Source organism: Gopherus evgoodei, chromosome 1 (assembly GCF_007399415.2).
Source record: "Gopherus evgoodei ecotype Sinaloan lineage chromosome 1, rGopEvg1_v1.p, whole genome shotgun sequence".
Lineage (NCBI taxonomy): Eukaryota > Metazoa > Chordata > Testudines > Testudinidae > Gopherus > Gopherus evgoodei.
In genome coordinates, this window is record NC_044322.1 from 217,118,110 (window position 1) to 217,139,992 (window position 21,883).

The 21,883-nt window shown below is 49.5% G+C and overlaps 1 protein-coding gene across 3 annotated transcripts; it reads left to right on the forward strand.

Moving 5' to 3' along the window:
- Positions 1–568: 568 nt before the first annotated feature.
- Positions 569–20,001, forward strand: ZYX (zyxin). Of its 3 annotated transcripts, none has more exons than XM_030536432.1 (10): positions 571–843; positions 7,057–7,343; positions 15,277–15,458; positions 15,966–16,058; positions 16,524–17,057; positions 17,403–17,547; positions 17,652–17,821; positions 18,044–18,222; positions 18,415–18,535; positions 18,778–20,001. In XM_030536432.1, the coding sequence occupies exons 2-10, from the start codon at positions 7,079–7,081 to the stop codon at positions 18,886–18,888; spliced, it is 1,800 nt and encodes a 599-aa protein (XP_030392292.1). In that variant the 5' UTR covers positions 571–843; positions 7,057–7,078; the 3' UTR covers positions 18,889–20,001. The 3 variants fall into 3 exon arrangements, with proteins under 3 accessions (XP_030392311.1, XP_030392292.1, XP_030392302.1); XM_030536442.1 differs by lacking the exon at positions 571–843 and adding an exon at positions 6,258–6,423; XM_030536451.1 differs by lacking the exon at positions 15,966–16,058 and having other exon boundaries at positions 569–843.
- Positions 20,002–21,883: the final 1,882 nt, after the last annotated feature.

Below are 21,883 nucleotides of genomic sequence, written 5' to 3' on the forward strand. Positions count from 1 at the left end.
AAGTCTCTTACATGTAGGGTTTAGTGGAAATGAAGTCACTGGCGGGTGAGGGAAAAGGGGGAGGGTCACTGGGTGAAGGAATGGGGTGGGGAGTTGAGGCAGGGAAACACCAGCTGCTGAAAAAAGGAGGAAAAAGAAGGCGGCAGCCCCACGCTGGGGCAAGAGATAAAACACAAGCCCGCAAGGGGAAGCCTAAACTGAGGGGCTTTGACTAAGCTGGGGGCTGGGAAGAAGACAGGAGTGATTGGAAGGGGCCGGGAAACAGGATTGAGAGGCCTCGCAAATCTCGGGGGGTGAGGGGCAAGAGAGGGAATCCAGGAACAGAAAGTAGAAAGGGTATGAAATATGGGCCTTCCACAAGCAGCGCTAGGAGAGAAAGCTGACACCTCCCGCCCCTGAAAACACAGAGGAAAAGGGGGGCGGAGGGTAACGAGATGTTGATTTAAAGAGTGGGAGCGCTGCTGCTCCCCCTTCTCTCAACAGCCCTGGCTAGTGCATTCAGCTTCCCCGTTACCTCATTGCCACATTCCCTAGTGAGTGAGCTCAGCTGTTCACACAGCCTCTCTCCTTTTATGGTCAAACAGCTTTGCTTGGGCGAGGCCTTTTGCTAGATCCTAGGGAAGTCCTTGGGTCCTGTAACTCCACCTAGAGCCACTCCTCTTCCCCCCTCCCCCTTTTTGGCAGACAGGCAAGTGAAGCAAGTCCAGATTGCTGTGCAGGGGGCAGAGAGAGCGGGACACTTAGCCACGGGGAGGAAGGAGTGAAGCTGGGCTTGCATTCCAGCAGTAGCAAACTTTTATGCCAAGGGGCACCAGCCTTCTCTTCCTCAATTTCTCCCCAAAGGTGAGTCCTCTCCCCCACGCTTCCCTTGGAAAAGAGCTTGTCCTGGGTGAAGCTCTTGCCTCTTAGTTTTATTGTAACTTTATGCTTAGAAACTAAATGCATGTTTGTGTAGCAGGGAACCCCACCCCCAATTTCCTACCACACCCACGGGGCTGAGAGGCTGAACTTGCTATTGTGTTTTGTGGTCTAGGCTGGTTGCACGGTTTGGGCCGTTCTTAGCGTTAAATTGATGCGTTTGACGTCTCTGTGTGTCCGACTTATTTTCCGGGGGAGCCTCAAACTTTTGAAAGCCTGAAAAATTGTTTGGTTGGCTGGGGTAGGTTCCTCCCCTCCCCTCCCCTCCCCGTGAAAAAGAAATACCTTCCAAGTTGCCTCCTTTCTTTGCTAAAGGTTTAGCAGTGGGGGAGGAGAAGGGGCTCTGCTGGCTGGTTTGAGTTGAGACACTCTTCTCTTGTGTGTACGTGAGACCCCAGAGCCTTTTTCCAGATGTGTTTAGGTGGGGAAAGAATCCGTAACACTTTCGGGAACTCCTCTACCTTCCTGGGCGGGGATCTGAAGATAACTTGTGCCTGCCTGCCTGCAAAATTTGACTGTCTGCAGTTTGAAATATGTTTGCATGTTTCTTTCCTGCTGTGCAGTGAAGAAGGCAAGGGGGGTGTTTACTTATGTGAATGATCACTCTAGGCTTGGTTTGTAGCTTTAAAAGTTCCCCTTTCCCCGGTCCGATTCCTTGCATGCAGGGTTTAGTGACTGGAATGAACTCACTGGTGGGGGAAGGGAAGTGTGGGGGGGTCACTGGGTAAAGAAAGAGGGTGGGGGTTGAGCAGGCAGACATCAGCTGCTTGAAAAAAAATATTTTTTTTCTGGGGCTTTGTAACTTTTTTTTTTTTTTTTTTGCCAGCCAAGCAAACTTTGCAGGATGAACCAGAGTTTGAGGGGGTGAAAATGCGAGTGGTGTGTGTGTGTGTGTGTGTGTGTGTGTGTGTGTGTGTGTGTGTGTGTGGTTTTTTTTAATTTAAACAAACCAAAAAAATCCTCAAACTGAAGTAAACCAGCTTGATTCTTTCACTTCATATTTTTAATAGCACACCCCCTTTCTCCACTTTCCATTTGGAGGAGGCAGGTGACTCTGTGGGTGCAATGCCAGAATTACTGGATTGTGGTGATTCTGAAACTGATCTCTCTTCTTCCCCCCTGCCTCCCCCCATTACTCCCTGCTTGGTGTGAACTGATAGCATCCATAGCAGGGATTCTCAAAATTCATTGCACTGCAACCCCCTTCTAACAACAAAAATTACTGCATGACCCCAGGAGGGGGGAACTGAAGCCTAAGCCTACCTGAGCTCCAAAGCCCAAGGGCTTCAGCCCCAGGCAAGGGGCCGATAACCTGAGCCCTGCCACCCAGGGCTTAAAGCCCTCAGGCTGCAGCTTCAGCCCTATGCAGTGGGGCTTGGGCTTTGGCCCTGGGCCCCAGCAAGTCTAAGCCAACCCTGGTGACCCCATAAAAACAGGGCCGTGAACCACTGCTTCATAGGGAAGGAATCATTTTGGAGGATGTTAGAGTGGGTCTTCCCTTCCATGTTCCTTTCCCTACTCAAGGGTGGGATGCTCTGGAGACTGGGCCATGAAGTTCAGGTCATGAAGGCAGGAGCCTAAGACTGAGAGTTGGTTGGTTTTCCCTTTGGTGGGTCACCTAGTAGGTGTGGTTTAGGTCAGGGGTCTACAGCACTTACACAGAAAACAAAGCAGTCTGTGATGCCCTTAAAATGGATTGCTTTCATGTAACCAGTGCAACTGTGGCCAGTGAAAGGATCTAAATCTTAATTTCTGCCCCTAATCAGTAGAGAGGGGTCATGCATAGGATAGCTAATAGTCCTTGCTTGAGGTTTTGGTGTCATCTGCCTCTACAGCTACATGGAGTCTTCTGATTATTGTTGTAGATGTCAGGAAATATCTTCCTTTGGGGTTTGATAACCCTAATTTAGGCTCAGGCTTGCCTATGTGACACTCCCTCAATAATTTTTGTATGCTTGAATAACAGGACTCTACTAATGCATAGTTCATAATTGGGGAGCTGCAGGTCAGGATTGATGGGTACCAGTAGAACTGGGGGAACAATATGTAAGGGAATTGTTATTCCCTTACTAACATTCAGTGGGGGCATTTGGTTGCTAGCTCCCAGCCCTAAAAGGGGAGGGATTGATGGCAAATCAGGACCCTGAGACTGACAGTCCCCAGGAACAATGGCGAGAGGCCAATGCTCCAGGTCAGCCTGATTGACAGGGTGGGCAGGCTAATCAAAGAGACAGAAGGCCAGGGTGGGTCCCATCCTCCGTGTGAGCTGGAATTGCCTGGGTCAGACAGAGTGGGGCCGAGCTAAGGCTGCTAGGAGCAGAGCTGCAGCCCAAAAAACCAGAGCGCAGCCCAGAGGGCGCAGACCTGCCCACGGTGCAGAGCTGCAGCAACCAGAGCCAGAGGGGCCAGACAAGCAGCTCAGGAAGCAGGTGAGAGCCGAGAGAGTCACAGAAGCAGCCTGCAGAGCAGACCTGCCCTGGGAGCAGAGCTGTAGCAACTGGAGCCAGAAAAGCAGCCCAGGGAGCTGAAGGCAGAGCAGCAGCAGCAGCCGTGCTGGGGCTGGAGCAGTCTGGAGCCGGGTGTGGTGAGCAGCTGGGGAGAGCGAGGGGGACCCTGGGCAGTGGGCCCAGCACAGGGAGACGCCTCAGCCAAGAGGCTCTGCAGGCCAGACTTGGAGGGGGATCATAACCCTGACAGGGCTGGGGTTACACTGGGGAGAAGGGTTCTGCCACCCAAAGCCTGAGAGTGTGTGGCGACCGCCAGAGCAAGTGTCCAACCTGCAGCGTCCCTGCAGCACAGCCAGGGCCTGAGAAGGAGGCCTCGGACCTACAAGGAACAGATTGTGAACTGCCCTGACATTCCGGAGACACAGAGCAGGGTGATGTGTTTTCCTTTAACCTTTTCCATTTTTCCTTATTATTTTTTTAAATTAATTGTTAATTAAATAACTTGTATTTGCTTTAAATTGTATGATGTGATCAGTGGGTCAGGGAGGTGCGCAGTGCAAAGAGTACCCTGGAGTGGGGACACCCTAGCTCCTGTCCTAGATGACCACAGCAGGGTTGGGGATTGAGCCCCCCAGGAATCCTGGGCCCAGCCTTGTTGGGGTTATGAGGACTCTGCCAGACAGGAGAGTGGAAGGGGAGTCCTCAAGGGCAGGGAGGCCTCTGGGTAAAGGAAGTGGGAGCGAGGACTCAGATCCTTTCGCCAGCCCACTTCACCGGGGTAGTGCAGAAGCCAGGAAAGTTCCCCACAATAGCGGGACCATTCCCCCGCTTACACATAGCATGCTCAGTGGTTTGAGCATTGGCCTGTTAAACACAGGGTTGTGAGTTCAATCCTTGAGGGGGCCATCTAGGGATCTGGGGCAAAAATCTGTCTGGTGATTGGTCCTGCTTTGAGCAGGGGGTTGGACTAGATGACCTCCTGAGGTCCCTTCCAACCCTGATAATCTATGATTCTATGCATAAGGGGAGGAGAGGTAGGTCAGTCTAAAGGCATGTTGCGGGGGAAGCTTCAGTCCCTGGCAGCTGCATTTTCCCCTTCCCTCTAGGCTATAGGGTGGTGGTTGGACAAACAGAAGATATGCCTTTTTGCTGCTTTTTAAGCAGAACTTGGGACAGACAGGGGCAGCTGTAGGAGAGAGGCTGCTGTGAGGAGAGAGAGGCTTCAGCCTAGACAGAGCATATGGGGAAAAGGACTGCTCTGGGGTCAGGGAGATGGGAACAGCTGCTAGGTATCTACATGAAGCAGCTGATGTCCCACAATCCATCTCTTTAAAGACCAGCCCCATAAAAGAGTATGATCATGAGGTGAGTAGGATGTGATCTTCAAGTTCCTATAAGGGGAGAGGATTTTTAATGGCAGAGGGCACTTAAACTAGCAAGTAAAGGCATAAGAAGGCCCAGTGGCTGGTAATTAACCATTGGAACAGTTTACCAAGGTACCTGGTGTATTTGCCATCACTTGGAGTCTTTAAATGAAGACTGGATATTTTTCAAAATGATATGCTTTAGCTCAAGCAGAACTTAGTAAGAAGCAGAATCACTGGGTGAGAGTCTGTGGTCTGTTATGCAGAAGGTCTCAATAATGGTGGTATGGCCCCTTCTGGGCTTAAAATTTGGTAATCTACTCCCCAGCACCCTTATGAATGGTTGATACACCCAGTGCCTGACCTTGGGAGAAATGGCATCTTGTGGTTTCAGTCACTTAGGGCCTGTCTACACTGGCACTTTACAATGCTGCAACTTTCATGCTCAGGGGTGTGAAAAATCACTCCCCCCTCGCCCACAGCAAGTATCAGTGCTGTAAAGTGCCAGTGTAGACAGTGCACCAGTACTGGGAGCTGTGCCCCTTGTGGAGGTGGTCGTGCCAAAGCAATGTTAAAGCATTTAAATGTTAGTGTAGACTAGCCCTTAGTCAATGCTGATGACTCTTCTTCCCTCCCTGACCCTCAGCTGGATGTAAGTATGACCAGGAGAGGGAGGGCTGGTGAGGATTGGTTCCAATATAACAACTAAGGCAAATATCTGAGATCTGAGCACCCCACAACTTGAAAGAACTTATATGGGTAAGTGGCCCACGTAGGTCTCCTCAGTGATAGCAGCACCGTGGAATAGCAGCAGGAAGACTATTTACATGTTGGGGTTGTTACAGCAGCCTGTCATAGACCATGCTGACTGTGCAGCGGCTGGCACTGTAGAAGAATGTTGTTCAAAACAAACTAAGCCCAAATGCTGGCATCCGTGCCTATGCACCCTTGGGAGCGTTATTGTGTGTGGGCAGCATGATAAACTTAGTGCCTCTCTGGCCTGGACACCAGCATGGGGGGGAAATTCTAGCAATGTGGGCTCTTATTAGGAGATTGCCACTCGCTCCTGCCTGTTGTGAGTTTGGAAACATCCTGAGGGCAACTTGAGTGGTGGTTTGGGATGGGGGAGGGGAAGGGAGGGAGATGGGGGGAGTTTCAGGTTTGCCGCATACAACTTAGAGAACTTGCTTTTCAGGACATGGCTGGGCTTTGATCCTGGGAGTGGAAATATGCAGCTTGCTGTACTCCAGCTAGACCCTAGTAAGATACCATCGGCAGGATGGAGCTGTGAGCATATTCTGGGGCAAACAGGAAAGTGCTGCTTGCTGTGCTGTACTAGGCTGCACCCCAAGGGGGCCAGGCCATGGATGGGCTGGCTTTAGAGCAGCATCTATACTGCAGGGGCTGGGAGGGAGTGACTCTAGGAATGTGTCAGTGAGGCTGGCTGAATCCAGGAGCTGCTTCCTGCAGGAAGGGGCGGGGGCAGGGCCAGGGCGGGCAGCCATTGAGGACGCTGTAGGAGCTCTTGCCTATTGCTACGACAGGAAGGGACAGCAAGACAGAAATGACAGCAAGACAAAGGGCTTGGCTAGGGAATGTGTGACACTATGGAATCCCCCAGGCTTCCTTTTGTTCTGCTTGTGCTGCAGCTGTTGGAGCTTCCCCACTGACCAGAGGGGGCTGGGGGCCTACAGGTAAAAGGATGGGGGTGCGATTGTGAGGAGAGAGGCTGCAGGAGGAGAGGATTGGGAGAGGTGGACTGACAGAGTTGGCTGGTGACAGGCTTGGGGCTTCAGGAGGGCAGAGGTGGTGGCGTGATGCAAGGGGTGCTAAAGCTGCGTCTTGGTGTGTGGGGTCTCCAGTCTGAGGTGTGGGGATCTGAGCCATCTGCGGAAGGCTGGCTTCTCTTAACAGTTCTCTTCTGCATTGATCCCAGCTTTGTCCTTCTCTTGGTTTATCATTACTGCCCCTCTTCCCCCCCCCCACTCCATGTTTGTTAACCCCATTCAGCAAAGGGTTGAAGGTGGAGAGAGTTTATTGGCGCTTTGACCAGTTGTTCTTTCCCTGCATCCCAGTGAGGAGAAGAGGTGCTTGTTCAGGGTTTGCCTCAAGGTCAGACAGCATTTCTTGCTTCAAAACATATTTCTGTCTCCCAATTCTGGGGGCACCTCAAGCTCTTCTCATGCCCCTCTGAGCTCACTCAGGTGCACCCACCCTCCAATTCTGTTTCCTGCTGTCCCTTTCTCCAGATTCATTTGCCCTGGTTTTCCTCTGCAGGGTCATGTCTGATCTCATGTCTATGTCTCCACTCTCCTTCTGTCCTCCAGGTGCTGAGCAGCCAGCAGCAAGATGACATCATCTGGTAGCCCAGGAACTCGAATGACTTCCACAGTCAGCATCAATATTTCCACCCCAACTTTCTACAACCCACAGAAGAAGTTTGCACCAGTGGTTGCCCCTAAGCCCAAAGTGAACCCCTTCAGAGCTGGGGGTGCCGTACCTGGGAATGCCTCAGAGCTGCCACTGCCCCAGCTGTCTGGGGCTGGTGCCCAACGTGCTCAGATAGGGAAAGTGGGGGAGATCCCACCAGCTGCAGCACCTCTGCTTGCTGAAGGTATGTGAGATCCATAAGGTTTTACTCGCTCCATCTGTGGGAGCTGACGTGCGTTCCTGCATCCTCAGGGCGTATGGTCTGTGCCTGGCCTAAACAATGAATAAGGGAGGAAGGAGGGGACAAAACTTGCTACGAATAGTAGATGGGTGCTCATGCTGGGACTGCAGCAGGACTCCAGAGTGGGATACAAAGGGGTGTGTGTGTGTGTGTGGGAGGACAAAACATGGGGAAACTATTCTGACCACCTTGATCTAGAAGTTCATAGCATCTTATTCCTCAAGAGGAAAGGGGAGTGGAGGGAAAGAGAAATTCTGGTCTCTCACCAGAGTCTGTAGGAATACCATAAATATCAGTGTAGGGGGCGGTTAAGTTGCAGGGGAGAATTCCCCAGCTTGGCTCACTATGGGGATAGCTCACACTGTCTTCCATTTCTGTGATTCATCCCTCACCGCACTCTGTAGCTTGTCTCAGATTGTGAAAGCTCTTCTCTTTTGGTCTCACTCATTTCCTGCCATTTCACCATTGTACATACCCTGCCTGAGTGGGTGGAGTAGTTGCAGGGGCAGATGGGAGGTGCCATAAACAGGAACTGAGACATAGCGGTTTGCCTCCCTGGGTTTTGTTTTCTCTTGTGTTGATTGTGTCCCCCCTCCCCTTAGGGGCAGGGTTCTTGTGCCGATGTGGCTTTTACTTTAGCTCCAGATACCTATCGGGGGGGCCCCTTTTTGCTCCTCTGAGGCCACCTGGTGATTCGGCCCCCATGCTGGACCTGGCCAGTGCAAGCCACTAGGAGTATTGTTACTACCCGTGTTCTCCTTGGCATCCTTATATATCACCACGTGCTCATTGGGTTTGTCTTGACTAGAATAGGTGGTGTGATGTTGTCTACACTCGCCTTTTAGAAGATGGTGATTAAGACCATGTCCACTTTAATGTCTGCTAGCTGGTTAAGTTAAAGTCTAGCAGACAAGCTAGTTGATATTCTAACACCGTCTTTAAATCCTGCTTAAGATACAAAGTCACAGAGGAGGTGGATGGTGCCTGCCTCTCTCTCACCCCCATACCCCCTCTTTTATTTTTTTTGACAGTGTATCTGCATTGACTTCAGTGCTGTTCCTGACCGTACTCCACTGGTAAAATGAGAGCAGGATTAGGCCCCCACTAGCTTTTATTTGGCGGTCAGAATGAGGAACTGAGATGGGGAACTTTTTCTCTTGCCTTCTGAGCTTTTTCTGTTTGTTTGCCCTACTTAAACGCTCAGTCCCTGTTCCTGAATTCAGCCCTCTGTGGCTTCAGTATTTCTTCAGATGTATGCAACTTCTGGGCTGAGTGTGCTGCAGCCAGCTCAGAATGTCCATGGAGATGATGGCTTGCAGTGTGTGGTCTGTCATTGCAGTAAGAGACACTGACTACACTGGGAAACATTAGGTTGGTAGCAGCCTATCCTGTGGCTGCTCTTTACCAAGGTCAGTGGCTGTGCCAGCTCCAAGAAGCTGTGGTGTTGTCCAGTTGTGAATATTAAGCAAGAGTAGAATGAAGCAGTTTCTTGATGGGAAGATAAGAAAGTTGGGGGTGTGCTTTCTTCCTTCTGAGTCAGTAGTGATCCCAGTGCCCCTTGGTGATGCTATGCTGCATGGAAGCATGGAGGTGACTGGATAGATGGTGGTTCATTGAGTTATATGCCTAATGCAGTACTACAGACCTGGGCGTGGGCTGGGGGGAGGGAGGAAAGAACTTGAACAGAACTCTGTGTGTGTGTGTGTGTGTGTGTGTGTGTGTGTGTTTTTAAGGGTGCTATATGCTAGGAAACTAAGGTTACATTTTTTAAATCCTTAGTACTGCTTTGTGCGGTACCCGTTCTCCCCATTTTACTGAGGAGGAAACTGCCTATTATAAAAGTCATTTCACCCTTAAGCATCAATGTAGCTTTATTAATTAATCTCTGAACTGGGAGTCCAGAGAGCTTTGTGCTCCCACTTCTGCCACTGGCTCACTTGGACTAGGCACTGCTTCAAACCCTTTTTCTCCACCTGGGAAACGGGGATAATATCCACTGCATGGGCTGTGAAACTCATTTGGTCAGTGACTGAGTCTGGCTGTTTGTAAATCACATACCAAGTCCTTGGAAAGGAGTTGTATAAATCCAAAGCTGCCCTATTAGTGCCACCTATTGGGACAAGGCTGGGACTAGCTTTCTGCTTTGTCCACTAGATGTCTGTTTCTCTGTCCGAACAAGATGGCTGCTTGAAAATGGCAGGGTGATCATGAGAGTATTGGCTATTTTTAAGACTTTTAAAAAGGAGCTCCTGGACTACTGGGAGATGCAAAAGCCCTTACCATAAAACTCCAACAGCAAACAATCAGACTCTCATTGAGAGCAGACAAAACATCAGGCCAGCTGGGAATTTCTAGCCCAAACAGTGGTTAATATAATATTCCAAAGAAACCCCTAGACTTCCAAATGTTGGCAAACTTTCTTTTTCCCCCATAACTTCCCTATATCTAAATTCCCTGTCTGATTCACTCAAACTTGCAACAAAAGTCTAAGGGCAAGAGGTCAAAGAGAAACTTCATGCAGATTGGTTTGTGAATTTTGAAGCTTAATTGTGGAGATACTTTCTCTCCATAGCAGAGGCAAAGAGAGAATGCCATGTTAATGTGGAAAATAAATACAAGATCATGTAATGCAGTGCTTAACTATGTCAACGTGTGGCCTGTTTTTATACAGGAGGTCAGACTAGACAATTTAATGGTCTCTTCTAGCCTTAAAGTCTGTGAAACTCAGCCATGCTGCACAGACAGACACACAGACATAACCAGTATTACACAAAAAATACTAGTAGTATAATGTTAAATGGGAAGACAAATGCTACTGCTGTGCAACATGGCAAGTTAGTATTGCTATAAGAATTCTCGTATCTACTATTGAGGATTAAAATCAAGTTAGTGCAGGTGCAATAATTAACCATTAATCCTTTATGAATAATGGTATGAAGCCCTTTTAGTGACTAATTTATAATCTGTGCTGATACTGCACCCACCATCCTGGAGATCTTGGTTCCACTTCTGCAAACTGCTTTGTGTTGTTTGAGCAACTATTTTCTTTTTGCATTCAATCTTCCAGCATTCTTTCCTTCCTGAGTTGAAACAGCTAAATGGACTTTGCTCAAACTTTCCATTCAGGTGGTGGTGGTGGGGTGGGGTGTATGTGCAACCAAGGTTTGACCATTCCATTTCCTGGTGGCAAGTAGGAAGCTTTCCCTGAGTTGGGGGTCAGATTGCAGGCTTGGGGTGAAGGTGATGGTATTCTTTCATGCTCTAGGTACAAAAATAAGCTCTGCCCACTTGAGGAGAAAATGAGATGGCTATCAATAGACCGTGCAGATGTTCAGAATGTTTGTGTTCCACGGGGCTTTCTGTACTTGGCTCCCTCCATGAGCTCTTCTGGGTGCATTGGGTCCTGCTCCTTGAACAGGGTGGGGGGAAAAAGTGGTATCTCCCAACTTATAGTGCCAAAATGAGCTTGTCATGCATAGTACTTCCTTTCATTTTTTTACATACATTGAGTGGAGAAAGAGCTAACAGTGTTGACAGTTAACTTCAATACCAATTGATCCTTTAACAAGTGCTTAGATGAATGGGGCAGTGCCTACATCCCTGAGTCCTTGTTTCAGGCTCTCTGCAAACTCAAGCAGACCGTGCTGCTACGGTTATGCTTGTTTCACATTTTCGTGGTTTTCTTTGCGACCATAACAGTTTGCCTTCATTTAAAAAAAATCAAGTCTGAAATTTGGAGAAAGAGCAGCTTGAGAGGAAGTCTGCATACCACCGAATTCATGGTGTACCTTGGCTAAAAGGAAATCTTATGTGCTCAGCTTTGAGAGTGTATCCTATCCCTTGTAGCTTTGAAGAGAACCTCCGAAATGTGACTCAGCATATTGCTGATGATTGAGTCTAACTTTCCAAAGTAGTAGCAGGTCAAAACCAACAAGGCTTGACAGTTTCACTTCTGCTGCTCCTGCTCAGAGTTCTGTATCCAGCAGTGGAATGGACAATAATCAGGTCAACTTCATGCTGCTAGTCAGGGGTAACTATAAGCAGCAATAGAGGCACTGGATCTAGGGTAAGGGATATAGCAGTGGACACTTCCCCTTCCCAGCAGCAGCCAGAAGCCTTTGTAGCTTTGGGTTATGGGGAGGAGAGAATGCAAGGAGATTTCTCCTTGCTTCTAGAAGGTGGGGAGGAAAAGAGGGTACAAACTTCTCATCTCTGCTGGCTAGAGGATCCCCTAAGCTGGGCCCAGGGACATCTGCTTCATAAGAACCTCAACAACTGGAGGAGAATTGAGCTTTTTACCAGAGTATGATCCCCGGACTTGTAGGTCCCTTCCTCTTTCATCTCTATCTCTGTCAAGAAGGTGTCTTAAGTTTCTCAAGTCCTTGTGGAGACCAGGCACGGGAAACTTTAACCCCAAAGGCAATGCTTCTTTCAGCTACCAGAAAAAGAATAGTGGCTTCCAACTGCACCCTAGTGTGTGGTTTGTGTGATGGGCCAGATAGTCTAATGCAGTGACTCTCAACCTTTCCAGATTCCTGTACCCCTTTCAGGAGTCTGATTTGTCTTGTGTACCCCAAGTTTCACCTCACTTAAACTGCTTGCTTAACAAAATGACAAATACAAAAGTCATAGCACATTAGTACTGAAATTTTTCACCATACAATTAAAATCAACAAATATTAAACTGAAATGTAAAGTATCAGAGGGGTAGCCGTGTTAGTCTGGATCTGTAAGAAGCGACAGAATCCTGTGGCACCTTATAGACTAACAGAAGTATTGGAGCATAAGCTTTTGTAGGTCAATACCCACTTTGTCAGACACACACTCTGTTGCTTTTTACTGAAATTCAAGTACATAGTATATAGAGCAGTATAAACAACTCATAGTACAAACTAAAATTTCATACAGACTTTGCTATTGCGTTTTATGTAGCCTGTTGTAAAACTAGGCAAATACCTAGATGTACTCCCCTGAAAGACTTCTGCATACCCCCAGGGGTACATGTAACTAGGGTTGAAAACCACTGGTCTAATGCACCAGTTCCTGAACCTGTTTTCCATGTGTACTTGCTGGCAAGTTATTTGATGCTTTTTGCTTGGCTTGATCTATATAGTTTTCTAGGCTCTTCATTGCAACAAGCCTGGGTGCCTGCAAAAGTACTGGGAAATGAGGAATAGGCACTCTAACCTTGTGCCCTAATGGGAATTGCTATGTAGGAGTAAAAGAGGAAATGGAAGGTCACCTGCTACTGGGAGAGGATCAGGCATTGGAGGAGCATGTGCAGGAGAACAGGGAGAAACTTAAATAAGGGTGAACATGCATGGTGGGGTATGCACACCCCATCCCCTGCCAGAGTGGATAGTGAGGGTGTGGACACTGCGGTTACTGTCTGACTGTCTCATACCTCACCACACACAAGTCCAAGGGCCAGAGTGAAAGCAATAGCCCTTGGGTTTGGGGCAGCATGGCCTAGTGGCCATTATTCAAGGGGCTGCTACCAGGGGGTGGTGACCCACGTAATGAGGCTTTGGGCCCACCTGGCTCCACTGGACCCCGACCCAGGACCCTATCGGTGGCGGAGTGGTCCACCACTGGGTCAGCACAGAATCCCAATGAAACACAGGTGCTGACCTCACACAGGTGTGTGTGTGGGGGGGTATATCACTTGCTCACTCTCCCTGAGTCACTTCCTACCATGCTTCCTGAAGCTGTAGTCCGTGGGCTATCAGGGTCTCTGGGCTCTTCAGCACAGGTAATTCCCTGGGGCTTCATTAGCCACCGATCCAGTCTGGTTCTTGGGATCTCCGGCTCCTGCAGCCAAGGACTGTGGTGGCTTCTCAGCTGGAGGCTCCACCAAAGGTCCTCCCTCTCCAGCAGTCAGTCCAGACTGAACTGCTCCCTTTTATATTGGCATAGCACTTGGAGCATGCCCAGTATGGTATGAGGGGCAGGACTTCCTCTGCCCATAGTGTGGTGTTAATCCCTTCCAGCACACTGTGGGGTATGCACACCCCATCACAATGTGCCATAACTGATTTTTTTTTTAAATTGCTATCTCAAAGAAGACCTACTTCTTGTAAAAAATAATTAGGATAAAATATAACATGGTTTTATAAAAGGTATATCGTGCCAGACCAACCTCATATCCTTCTTTGAGAAGATAACCAAGTTTTTAGACAAAGAAAATGCAGATCTACTCCGCCTGGCTTTCAGTAGGACACCTGATACGGTTCTACATGGGGAAACTAGTTAAACTGGAGAAGATGGGGATTAATATGAAAACTGAAAGGTGGGTAAAGGGTAGACAGCTGGTCATACTGAAAGGTGAATTGTAACCTCCCTCCAGCATGACTAGTGGAGTTCCTCAGGGAGTGGTCTTGGGTGCAGTCTTATTTAACACGAATTGCTGGCCTTGGCATAAAAAGTGGGAGTGTGCTAATAAAATTTGTGGGTGACACAAAGCTGGGAGGTATTGCCAACACAGAGGACCACCAGAATGTTATACAAGGTTTGAATGACCTGTAAACTGGAGTAATAGAAATGGGATGAAATTTAGTAATGCAAAGTGCAAGGTCATGCATTTAGGGAATAACAAGAAGAAATTCTCCTGTGAGCTGGGGATGTATCAGTTGGAAGAGACAGAAGAGAGAGACCTGGGTGTATTGGTTGATCATAGGATGACTATGGGCTGTCAATGTGATGTGGCTGTGAAAAAGGCTGATGCACCAGGTGAGGTGTTTCCAGTAGAGACAGGCAAGTGTTAATACCATTATACAAAGCACTAGAGACCTCATCTGGAATATTGTGTGCAGTTCTGGTCTCCCACGTTTAAGAAAGATGAATTCAAACTGGAACAGGTGCAGGGAAGGTTTGCTAGTATGATCTGAGAAATGGAAAACCTTCCTTATGAGAGGAGACTCGAAGAGGCTGGCTTCTTTAGCCTAACCAAAAGAAGGGTCGAGGGGGGGATGATTGCTCTCTATAAATACCGAGGAGGGCGAGGAGTTAAGAGCCAGCGTTGGCACAAGAACAAATAGGTATAAACTGGCCAACAAGTTTAGGCTTGAAATTAGATAACCCTCCAAGGGGAGCTGTGTGTGGGGGAGGGGCAGGGGAAATCTAACTTCAAGATTGAGTTAAGTTTATGGAGGGGAGGGGATGGGATGATAGGCCATATGCCCCATCAGCAACTGCCAGTACCAAAAATACCCAATGGCTGAAGATGGGACTCTTGATGGGGAGGGCTCTGAGTTACTACAGAGAATTCTTTCGCAGGTGTGTGGCTGGTGGGGCTTGCCCACATGCTCAGGGTCTAACAACTGATCACTATATTTGGGGTCAGGAAGGAATTTTCCCACTGGTCAGATTGGCAGATACTGTGGGTTTCTTTCACCTTCCTCTGCAGCATGGGGCATGGGTCACTTGCTGGTTTGAACTAGTGTAAAAAGTGAATTGTCTGGAACTTGAAGTCTTTAAACTGCATTTCGAGGACTTCCATAACTCATCCAGAGGTTATGGGTCTATTACAGCAGTGGGTGGGTGAGTTTCTGTGGCCTGCAATGTGCAGGAGATCAGACTGGATGATCACAATGGTCCCTCCTGACCTTAAAGACTGAGTATAAAATGCATCAAATGCTTTGGTAACTCTCAAAGGTGCACAGTTACTGTGTTTCTTTTATGCAATGGCAAATATGTTGGGAATGGTCTCTGTGTGATGCCAGGGTTGTGGGATGGGAGTTAGCGACTCCATAGTTTGGTCGTTCTTATGTCCCTGGTCTGGAAAGCACTTGATCTTTTGTCTGAATGTTGCTGGAGAAGCATGGTCAAAACCTGTCCCCTTTTCTCCTCCCTCCCCCCACTTTCTTCTTCCCTGCAGAGCTGCCACTGCCACCTCCACCCCCTCCAGGAGAGGAGACAGGCATCTCCACAACCAGTGCTTTCCCACTGCCCCCACCGCCATTCGAAGAGCCCTTCCCCCCAGCCCCAGAAGAGGTTTTTCCTTCTCCCCCTCCCCCCATGGCTGACGAGGGGCTTGTGACTGGGGTGCCTGACCCACAGGTAAGTATAGCCATAGCTGGTCTGGGGTTCATTTCTTAGGTGGGCCACTCTCTAGTTGCCTGTGTTCTGAACATGTGCAGGCACTTGAAAGGGCTGCATGGCCTTGAGTCAACATCTCTGCAGACACACCTCAGCACTGGGAAGATGCTGGGAGCAGAGAAGCGCTCTCACTTCCGGCACCTCCTCAGTGTTTTCAAAGTGCTTTGTTCCTGGGGAAGTCACTGCTGTGGCACCATCTGTCTGGGCCTGCATTCTGTACTGCCCACAGTGCTTGCATAGCATGTACCTAACCCTCACCATCCCCTCTAGTTTTCCTGTTGCCCAAAATCAGTTGTAGGATTATGCTGTGATCCCAGGCCAACAGCATTCTGTCCCAGCAGAGGACTGTGGGGTAGGGAACCTTACGGTGGGATAGAGGATGTCCCCAGGTTTGCAGCTGTTCCTGATAAGAGTGAGTCACGTAACACGCCCTATTGCTCCTTCCTCCCCCATTGGTTGGTGACACAGGTGCGTGGAAAGATGAGTAGCATTGATCTGGAGATTGACTCGCTGTCCTCCATGCTGGATGACATGGAGAAGAATGATCCCTTCAAATCCCGGGTGAGCTGCCCTCCAGGGTGCATTGCATTCTCTGGATGGGTCATGTTGAAGGGGAGAGGTGGTAGGCTAGTTTCACTAGGGCTAAGGAGTCGGAGGGGATGGCTGAATGAGGACTGTGTGGTAGAGGCCATTACTGAAGTAGGAAATGGATAGATAAACCATAGAGGGAGGGAGCATAGCTGGAAGGGTGAAAACTTCTCAGTTGCAAGACAGTCAGGAATAGCCAGATAGATGAGGTGGGATATAAGTCAGGGAGGAGAAAGAAAGGCAGCTGTAGCCTCCCTTCAGTCTGTGGGAGTGGATGAGCTCAGTGTGTGTCTGAGGTTGGGGATTGCCTCAAGCAGTGATGCAGACTCTCCAAGGGCCTTACACTGAAGTGCATCAATATGCTCTGCAAAGCATGGTGGATAATCACTTGCATAATACTGATTGGCTGTCTGTTCTCCCTATCTCTTCTCCATGCAGGTGTCTCCTGGATCCACAGCTCCCCTGGAAATATCTTCTACCCCTAAAGGCCATGTAGAAATCATGGCTGCACCTAAAGATCCCCCAGCACCTGCATCTCTCCCCCCCAAGTTCACCCCAAAACCCAATGGAGGCTTCACGCCAAAACCCTCTGAAGTGGATGTGGTCCCTGCACCAGCACCTTGGGCAGCCCCACAACAGCATAAAGACCCCCCAGCAACACAGTCCAGAGCACCAGTCCCATCTGCACCCCTTCTTCCCTCAGCCCAGCCTGCCCCTAAATTTACCCCACCCACTGTTGCCAGCTCTCCCAAATTTGGATCCAAACCAGCTGCTGGTGCTTCTGGGGTCCCCACAAACTCCATGAGATTTACTGCCACTCCCCCCGCTCAGACCCGATTCACAGCCCCTTCAGCTATGGGCTTGGCTCCAAGGCCCCAGCCTCCCAGTTTCACCTATGCCCAGCAGCGGGAGAGACCTCAGGTGCAGGAGAAGCCACATCCCACAGGACAGCCTGCTGCCTCACGGGACATGGTAAGGAGCAGATCCATGCTCCAGATGGCTTGTGACCGGGAGTGTGTTGGGGATGGGGGGGAGGGGGTGGAAACAGGGTTGCCTCCAACATAAGGAAAGTTAGTACTCATCTGAGAGGGAGCAGCTGAGGAAGAGACTTCATTGTGTCTTATGTCATGGGAGGAGGCAGGCAATAGTGGAGAAGGGTATTCCCCAGAGATACCTGGGAAGGGGGCAGGCATTGCAGGGTGCTCCTAAGAGATACTGTGGCAGTGGGGAAAGGGGCACAAACATGGGGGGAGGGAGGGCTCGCATCCTCCAGTAAGTGCTTTCTGGCGCTGAGTGTCGTCTTCTGTCTTTCTGCAGCACAGGGTTCCTGTGGTCACTGGTTCAGAGCCCCCCAGGGGAAACTCCTCCCTGACCATGAAAGAGGTGGAGGAGCTGGAGATGCTGACCCAGAAACTCATGAAGGATATGGAGCACCCATCCCATGCGGAAGCTTCCACTTCTGGTGGGTGCTGGCAAGTGAGGTCCCCCTGTGGAGAAGCTGGGTATTAGTCTGGGTTGTGGTGGCTATCCCCCTTTTCTCTAACCACCTTCTCCCTCCTATGGCAGAGCTTTGTGGCCTCTGCCGGAGGCCCCTGTCGCGAACTCAGCCCGCTGTGCGTGCCCTTGACCATCTCTTCCATGTGGAGTGCTTCACTTGCTTCAAGTGTGAGAAGCAGCTGCAAGGGCAGCAATTCTACAATGTGGATGAGAAGCCCTTCTGTGAGGACTGTTATGCTGTGAGTGATGGAGGGGCCCATGGTGTGGGGCACTGCTGTGCTGGAAGGGGAATGGGCTTGGGGGTGTTGCTATGCTGTGAGTGGGCACAGTGCCCTGTGTGGCTGCCCCGCCCCAGTCTTCCCTCCCTCAGTTGCCTGAAGGAAGGCTACCCTTCCTGTCCAGGGATACTGATGGGTTGGGCTGCTTGTGGCTCTGGCTCCCTTCCCCTGTTCTCTCCCTAGGGTACCCTGGAGAAGTGCAGTGTCTGCAAACAGACCATCACAGACCGGATGCTGAAGGCTACAGGCAACTCATACCATCCCCAGTGCTTCACCTGTGTGGTGTGCCAGACCCCCCTTGAGGGGGCCTCTTTCATTGTGGATCAGGCCAATCAGCCCCACTGTGTGGATGACTATCACAGGTAGGCAGGAGGCATCTGGCCAGAGGAGGAGCCAGCCCCACAGGCAGGTAGCCTCCCAAGAGAGGAGTTGTCCTTTTTCCCCCCCACCCTTGCTGCTCGGCTGCCTCTCTGCTCTTCTGCAGTGTTTGATTGGATCCCCATTGGGAAGGCTGCAGTTGTCAGTGTCTCCTCTCTCTCCTCTGTGTGCTGCAGGAAGTATGCCCCCCGCTGCTCAGTCTGTGGTGAGCCCATCATGCCAGAGCCTGGAAAGGATGAGACAGTGCGTGTGGTGGCCTTGGAGAAGAACTTCCACATGAAGTGCTACAAGTGCGAGGTAACCAGCCTCTCCTCCAAATCTCCCTCCATTTCCCCTATATCCATCTCCTGTCCATGTCTCACTATGGCCTTGTCCTGTTCTCAAGCCTGTCAGCCCGCACACAGGACCTTCCGTGTGCATCTGTCTCCCCCCCTGCGCCCCCCCAGTGTCTTGTTCACATTAGTGTGTGTTGTCACTGAACTTCCTGTCATCTTCTTATTTTTTTTTTTTTTTTTTTTTTTTTTTTTCCCCCACCCCAGGACTGTGAGAGGCCCTTGTCTATTGAGGCAGATGAGAACGGCTGCTTCCCCCTGGATGGTCACGTACTGTGTATGAAGTGTCACACCACTCGTGCCAAAGCTGCACGCTGAGGGGCTTGGAGTGGGGTATGCCTTCGATACCTCTCCTCCCCCATACCAATGGCCTGCATTCACCTGCTCTCAATGGTCCAATCCCTTTGCCCCACAGGGCACATTCCTACTTATATACCCTGGCAGTGATCCTTCCTTCACACAGGGATCACCACCCCATATCCCCTACTCCATGCCAGGCTCCCCCTCTGCAATGCCTGCTTTTCCTGGTCCCAGTGCATTCCAGACTGGGGAGTGTGGGAGATTCCTGTTTCCCCTAAATTGCTCTAGAATGGACATTTCAATAGTCCTGGAGGAAATAAGTTGGCCTCTCCAACCCTGTACTCTCACTCCTTCAGCTCTGCCTGGTAGAGCTAGGCAGAACTACCTAGTGGTTGTGTCTGAGGCTAAAGGTATCTTTGCTCCATGGAGCAGTACATATATTTGGCATTGTGAGATGAAGTGCCCGTCTCTTCAGTGCTCCTTTCTCTGCTGTCTCCCTCTCATGCCTATGCTCCTAGATATGGGTATTTCTGAGAAGAGTGGAGACAGAACTTGGTGGGCAGCCTTGCTCCCTGGGTTGGAAAGAGTTTTTAATCTAGGTTATAGCTTTCCTGCCTCTGTCATATTTCACGAGCTGGCTGATCCTGTCTAACATTTTCCCCTGCCAGATAAACCTATCAGCCTGGGGAGAGGCCTCTCACGGGGTTTGGAACCCTCTTCCTCCCCTCTCAGAAGGTCTCTACTCCCCATTTCCTTTCACTCAGTGTCTTCCTTGGTGCTTGGCCCAGTCGCTTGGCATAGCAGACTATCGAAAGGATTTGTGTTTACACAAAGGACTCCTAGAGCTCATTACTGGGCGCTGGCAGCCCCCACAGGGAATGGCCCCAGGGTGCTGGCAGTGACTCTCATACCACACAAGGTTGGAGGAATGTCTCCCCAGGTACCAATAGGGGTTGCTCACTGTTATTGGGAAGGCTGCAGTGATAATTGCAATGTCCTAATGAGCTCTGCCTGTCACTAGGGCGATCCCCTCTTCCTGGGCTGGAATTGCTCTCTGACTGAAAGGACATTTTGGATACTGTACTTTCCAGCCACTGTGTGCATACAATAAAACATTTTTATTGAAATCTTCTCCTTTGGTCTGTTAATCCAACCTTGTGCACAAGAATCACCATGTTCCACCACCATACAGCTATGAGATGGAGAGTTGCTGGGACAGCAATGCTGTCACTTCCCCATTCCTCACCTGAACCCTGGGGCTATGGATTCTGCCTTTGCATTGGCAATGAGAAGGGCTGGGTCTCCCCACCCTCTATTATTAGCTTCCTCTTCAAACTGCGTAAGCTGACAAGCTCAAACACTCTCTATGAAAATCTGGCTCTTAGCTCAAAAGTATTTAGACATATATTGATGCAGATAAGACACCTGCTTAGGTACCTAACTTCTGTTGATGCATCTCTAAGAGCCTTAATACTGAATATCTGACCCTAAAGCTCCCCATACTTTTGATAAAGTTAATTGTTCGTTCTCTGGACCTTCTCCAGAATTGAATGGTGCCCAACCCTGAATGCACGTCCTTCTTTGGAAGTACCATAGCGTCTCTGGGCTCTTTCACAATGCTGCTGTTGTATCCTCTGCTTTTTGACACCTAAATCTTATGGATCTAGCCCAAGTGACACAATTTTCAAATCTCCACTCAACTACTGCCTAATCCTCTAGGCACCTCAACAACTTCTACTAAAGTCCCTTAGGTGCCAAGTTTCTGCCAATGAGCATGTGCACAGCCTCCTTGGGTGAGGTGCCCAGGTGCTTATCTCACACTTAAGCACCAGTGGGATCCTCAGGTGGAGGAACGCCTACTTTATCTTGCCTGTGGGGCCTGTTCCATTCAGAGTTCTCCAAGCATGCCAAACACCACACAAAATGGTGGGAGGGGAGAGTAGTAGTGGTGTCCCCTCTAATTCTTAATCCACTGGTTAGAGCTCTCAGCTGGGATGTGGGAGACCAGGTTCAGTTCCCCCTCTGCCTGATGTGGAGAAGGGATTTAAATTTGGGTTCTGTCTCTCTCCACCCACCCCCACGCCCCGCTGCAAAAGAATGCCCTAATCACTGGTCTATGGAGGAGTCCTCTCTATGGCCTTAAGTTACAGAGCAGAACAGCTCAAACAAGAGAATGAGAAGCATGCCCCATAGACCAGTGGCTAGGGTATTTGCATGGGAATGGGACCACACAAGTTCTAGTTTCTTCTCCACTTCAGGCAGAGGGGGCAATTGAGTCTGGGTCTCCCACAGCCTGGGTGAGTGCTCTAACCCCTGGGGCAAAAGTCATAAAGGGGGAGGAACAGCACCACCATCTCACTGTTTGTCTGTTTAAAAAACAAAACCACCACTTGCCTAGCCCCAGCAGAGGGGGTTGTGGCCGTGAATCCTGAGCAGAGATAGGCACCTAACCTGTTAGCTTTGTCTAGTGTCTGCAGCACTCAGGAGTGAAAAGCGGGACAGTCTTTAGATGCTATAGTATGTAGCTGGGACTGTGCTACACATGGTGTAGCAGTAGAGAATGAGGAGGGGCCAATTTCTCATAGTAATTTTTCTGAGTAGAACCACATTTTGTCTCCCTCTCACTTGCAACATGTTTTGTGTTTAACCAGTACAGTATGTAAGTTGCCTTATTTTTATGATTCTGAACATACTGTGAGTACGAATAAAGTTCTGGCACTTGAAAGTCAAAACTATTAATGCAAATAGAAAATTGCATTAATAGAGAGGCAACTGTTGTCTATCTCTCCAAAGATCACTCACAAACTGAGAAGCAACTGACAGCTGAGGCATCCCACTAGCAGCTTTGTGGTCATGTGAATGCTTGATGCTTCTAGCAAGCAAGAGTTTGTGTATCTAATTCATAGGCCTTTCTAGCCTGAATAAGAATCAGGTGGAAATAATGCTTGTTGCTTTACACACACATTCTTGCATTCATTCCATCACTTCACAAACATCTACTGCTAGCGATGCC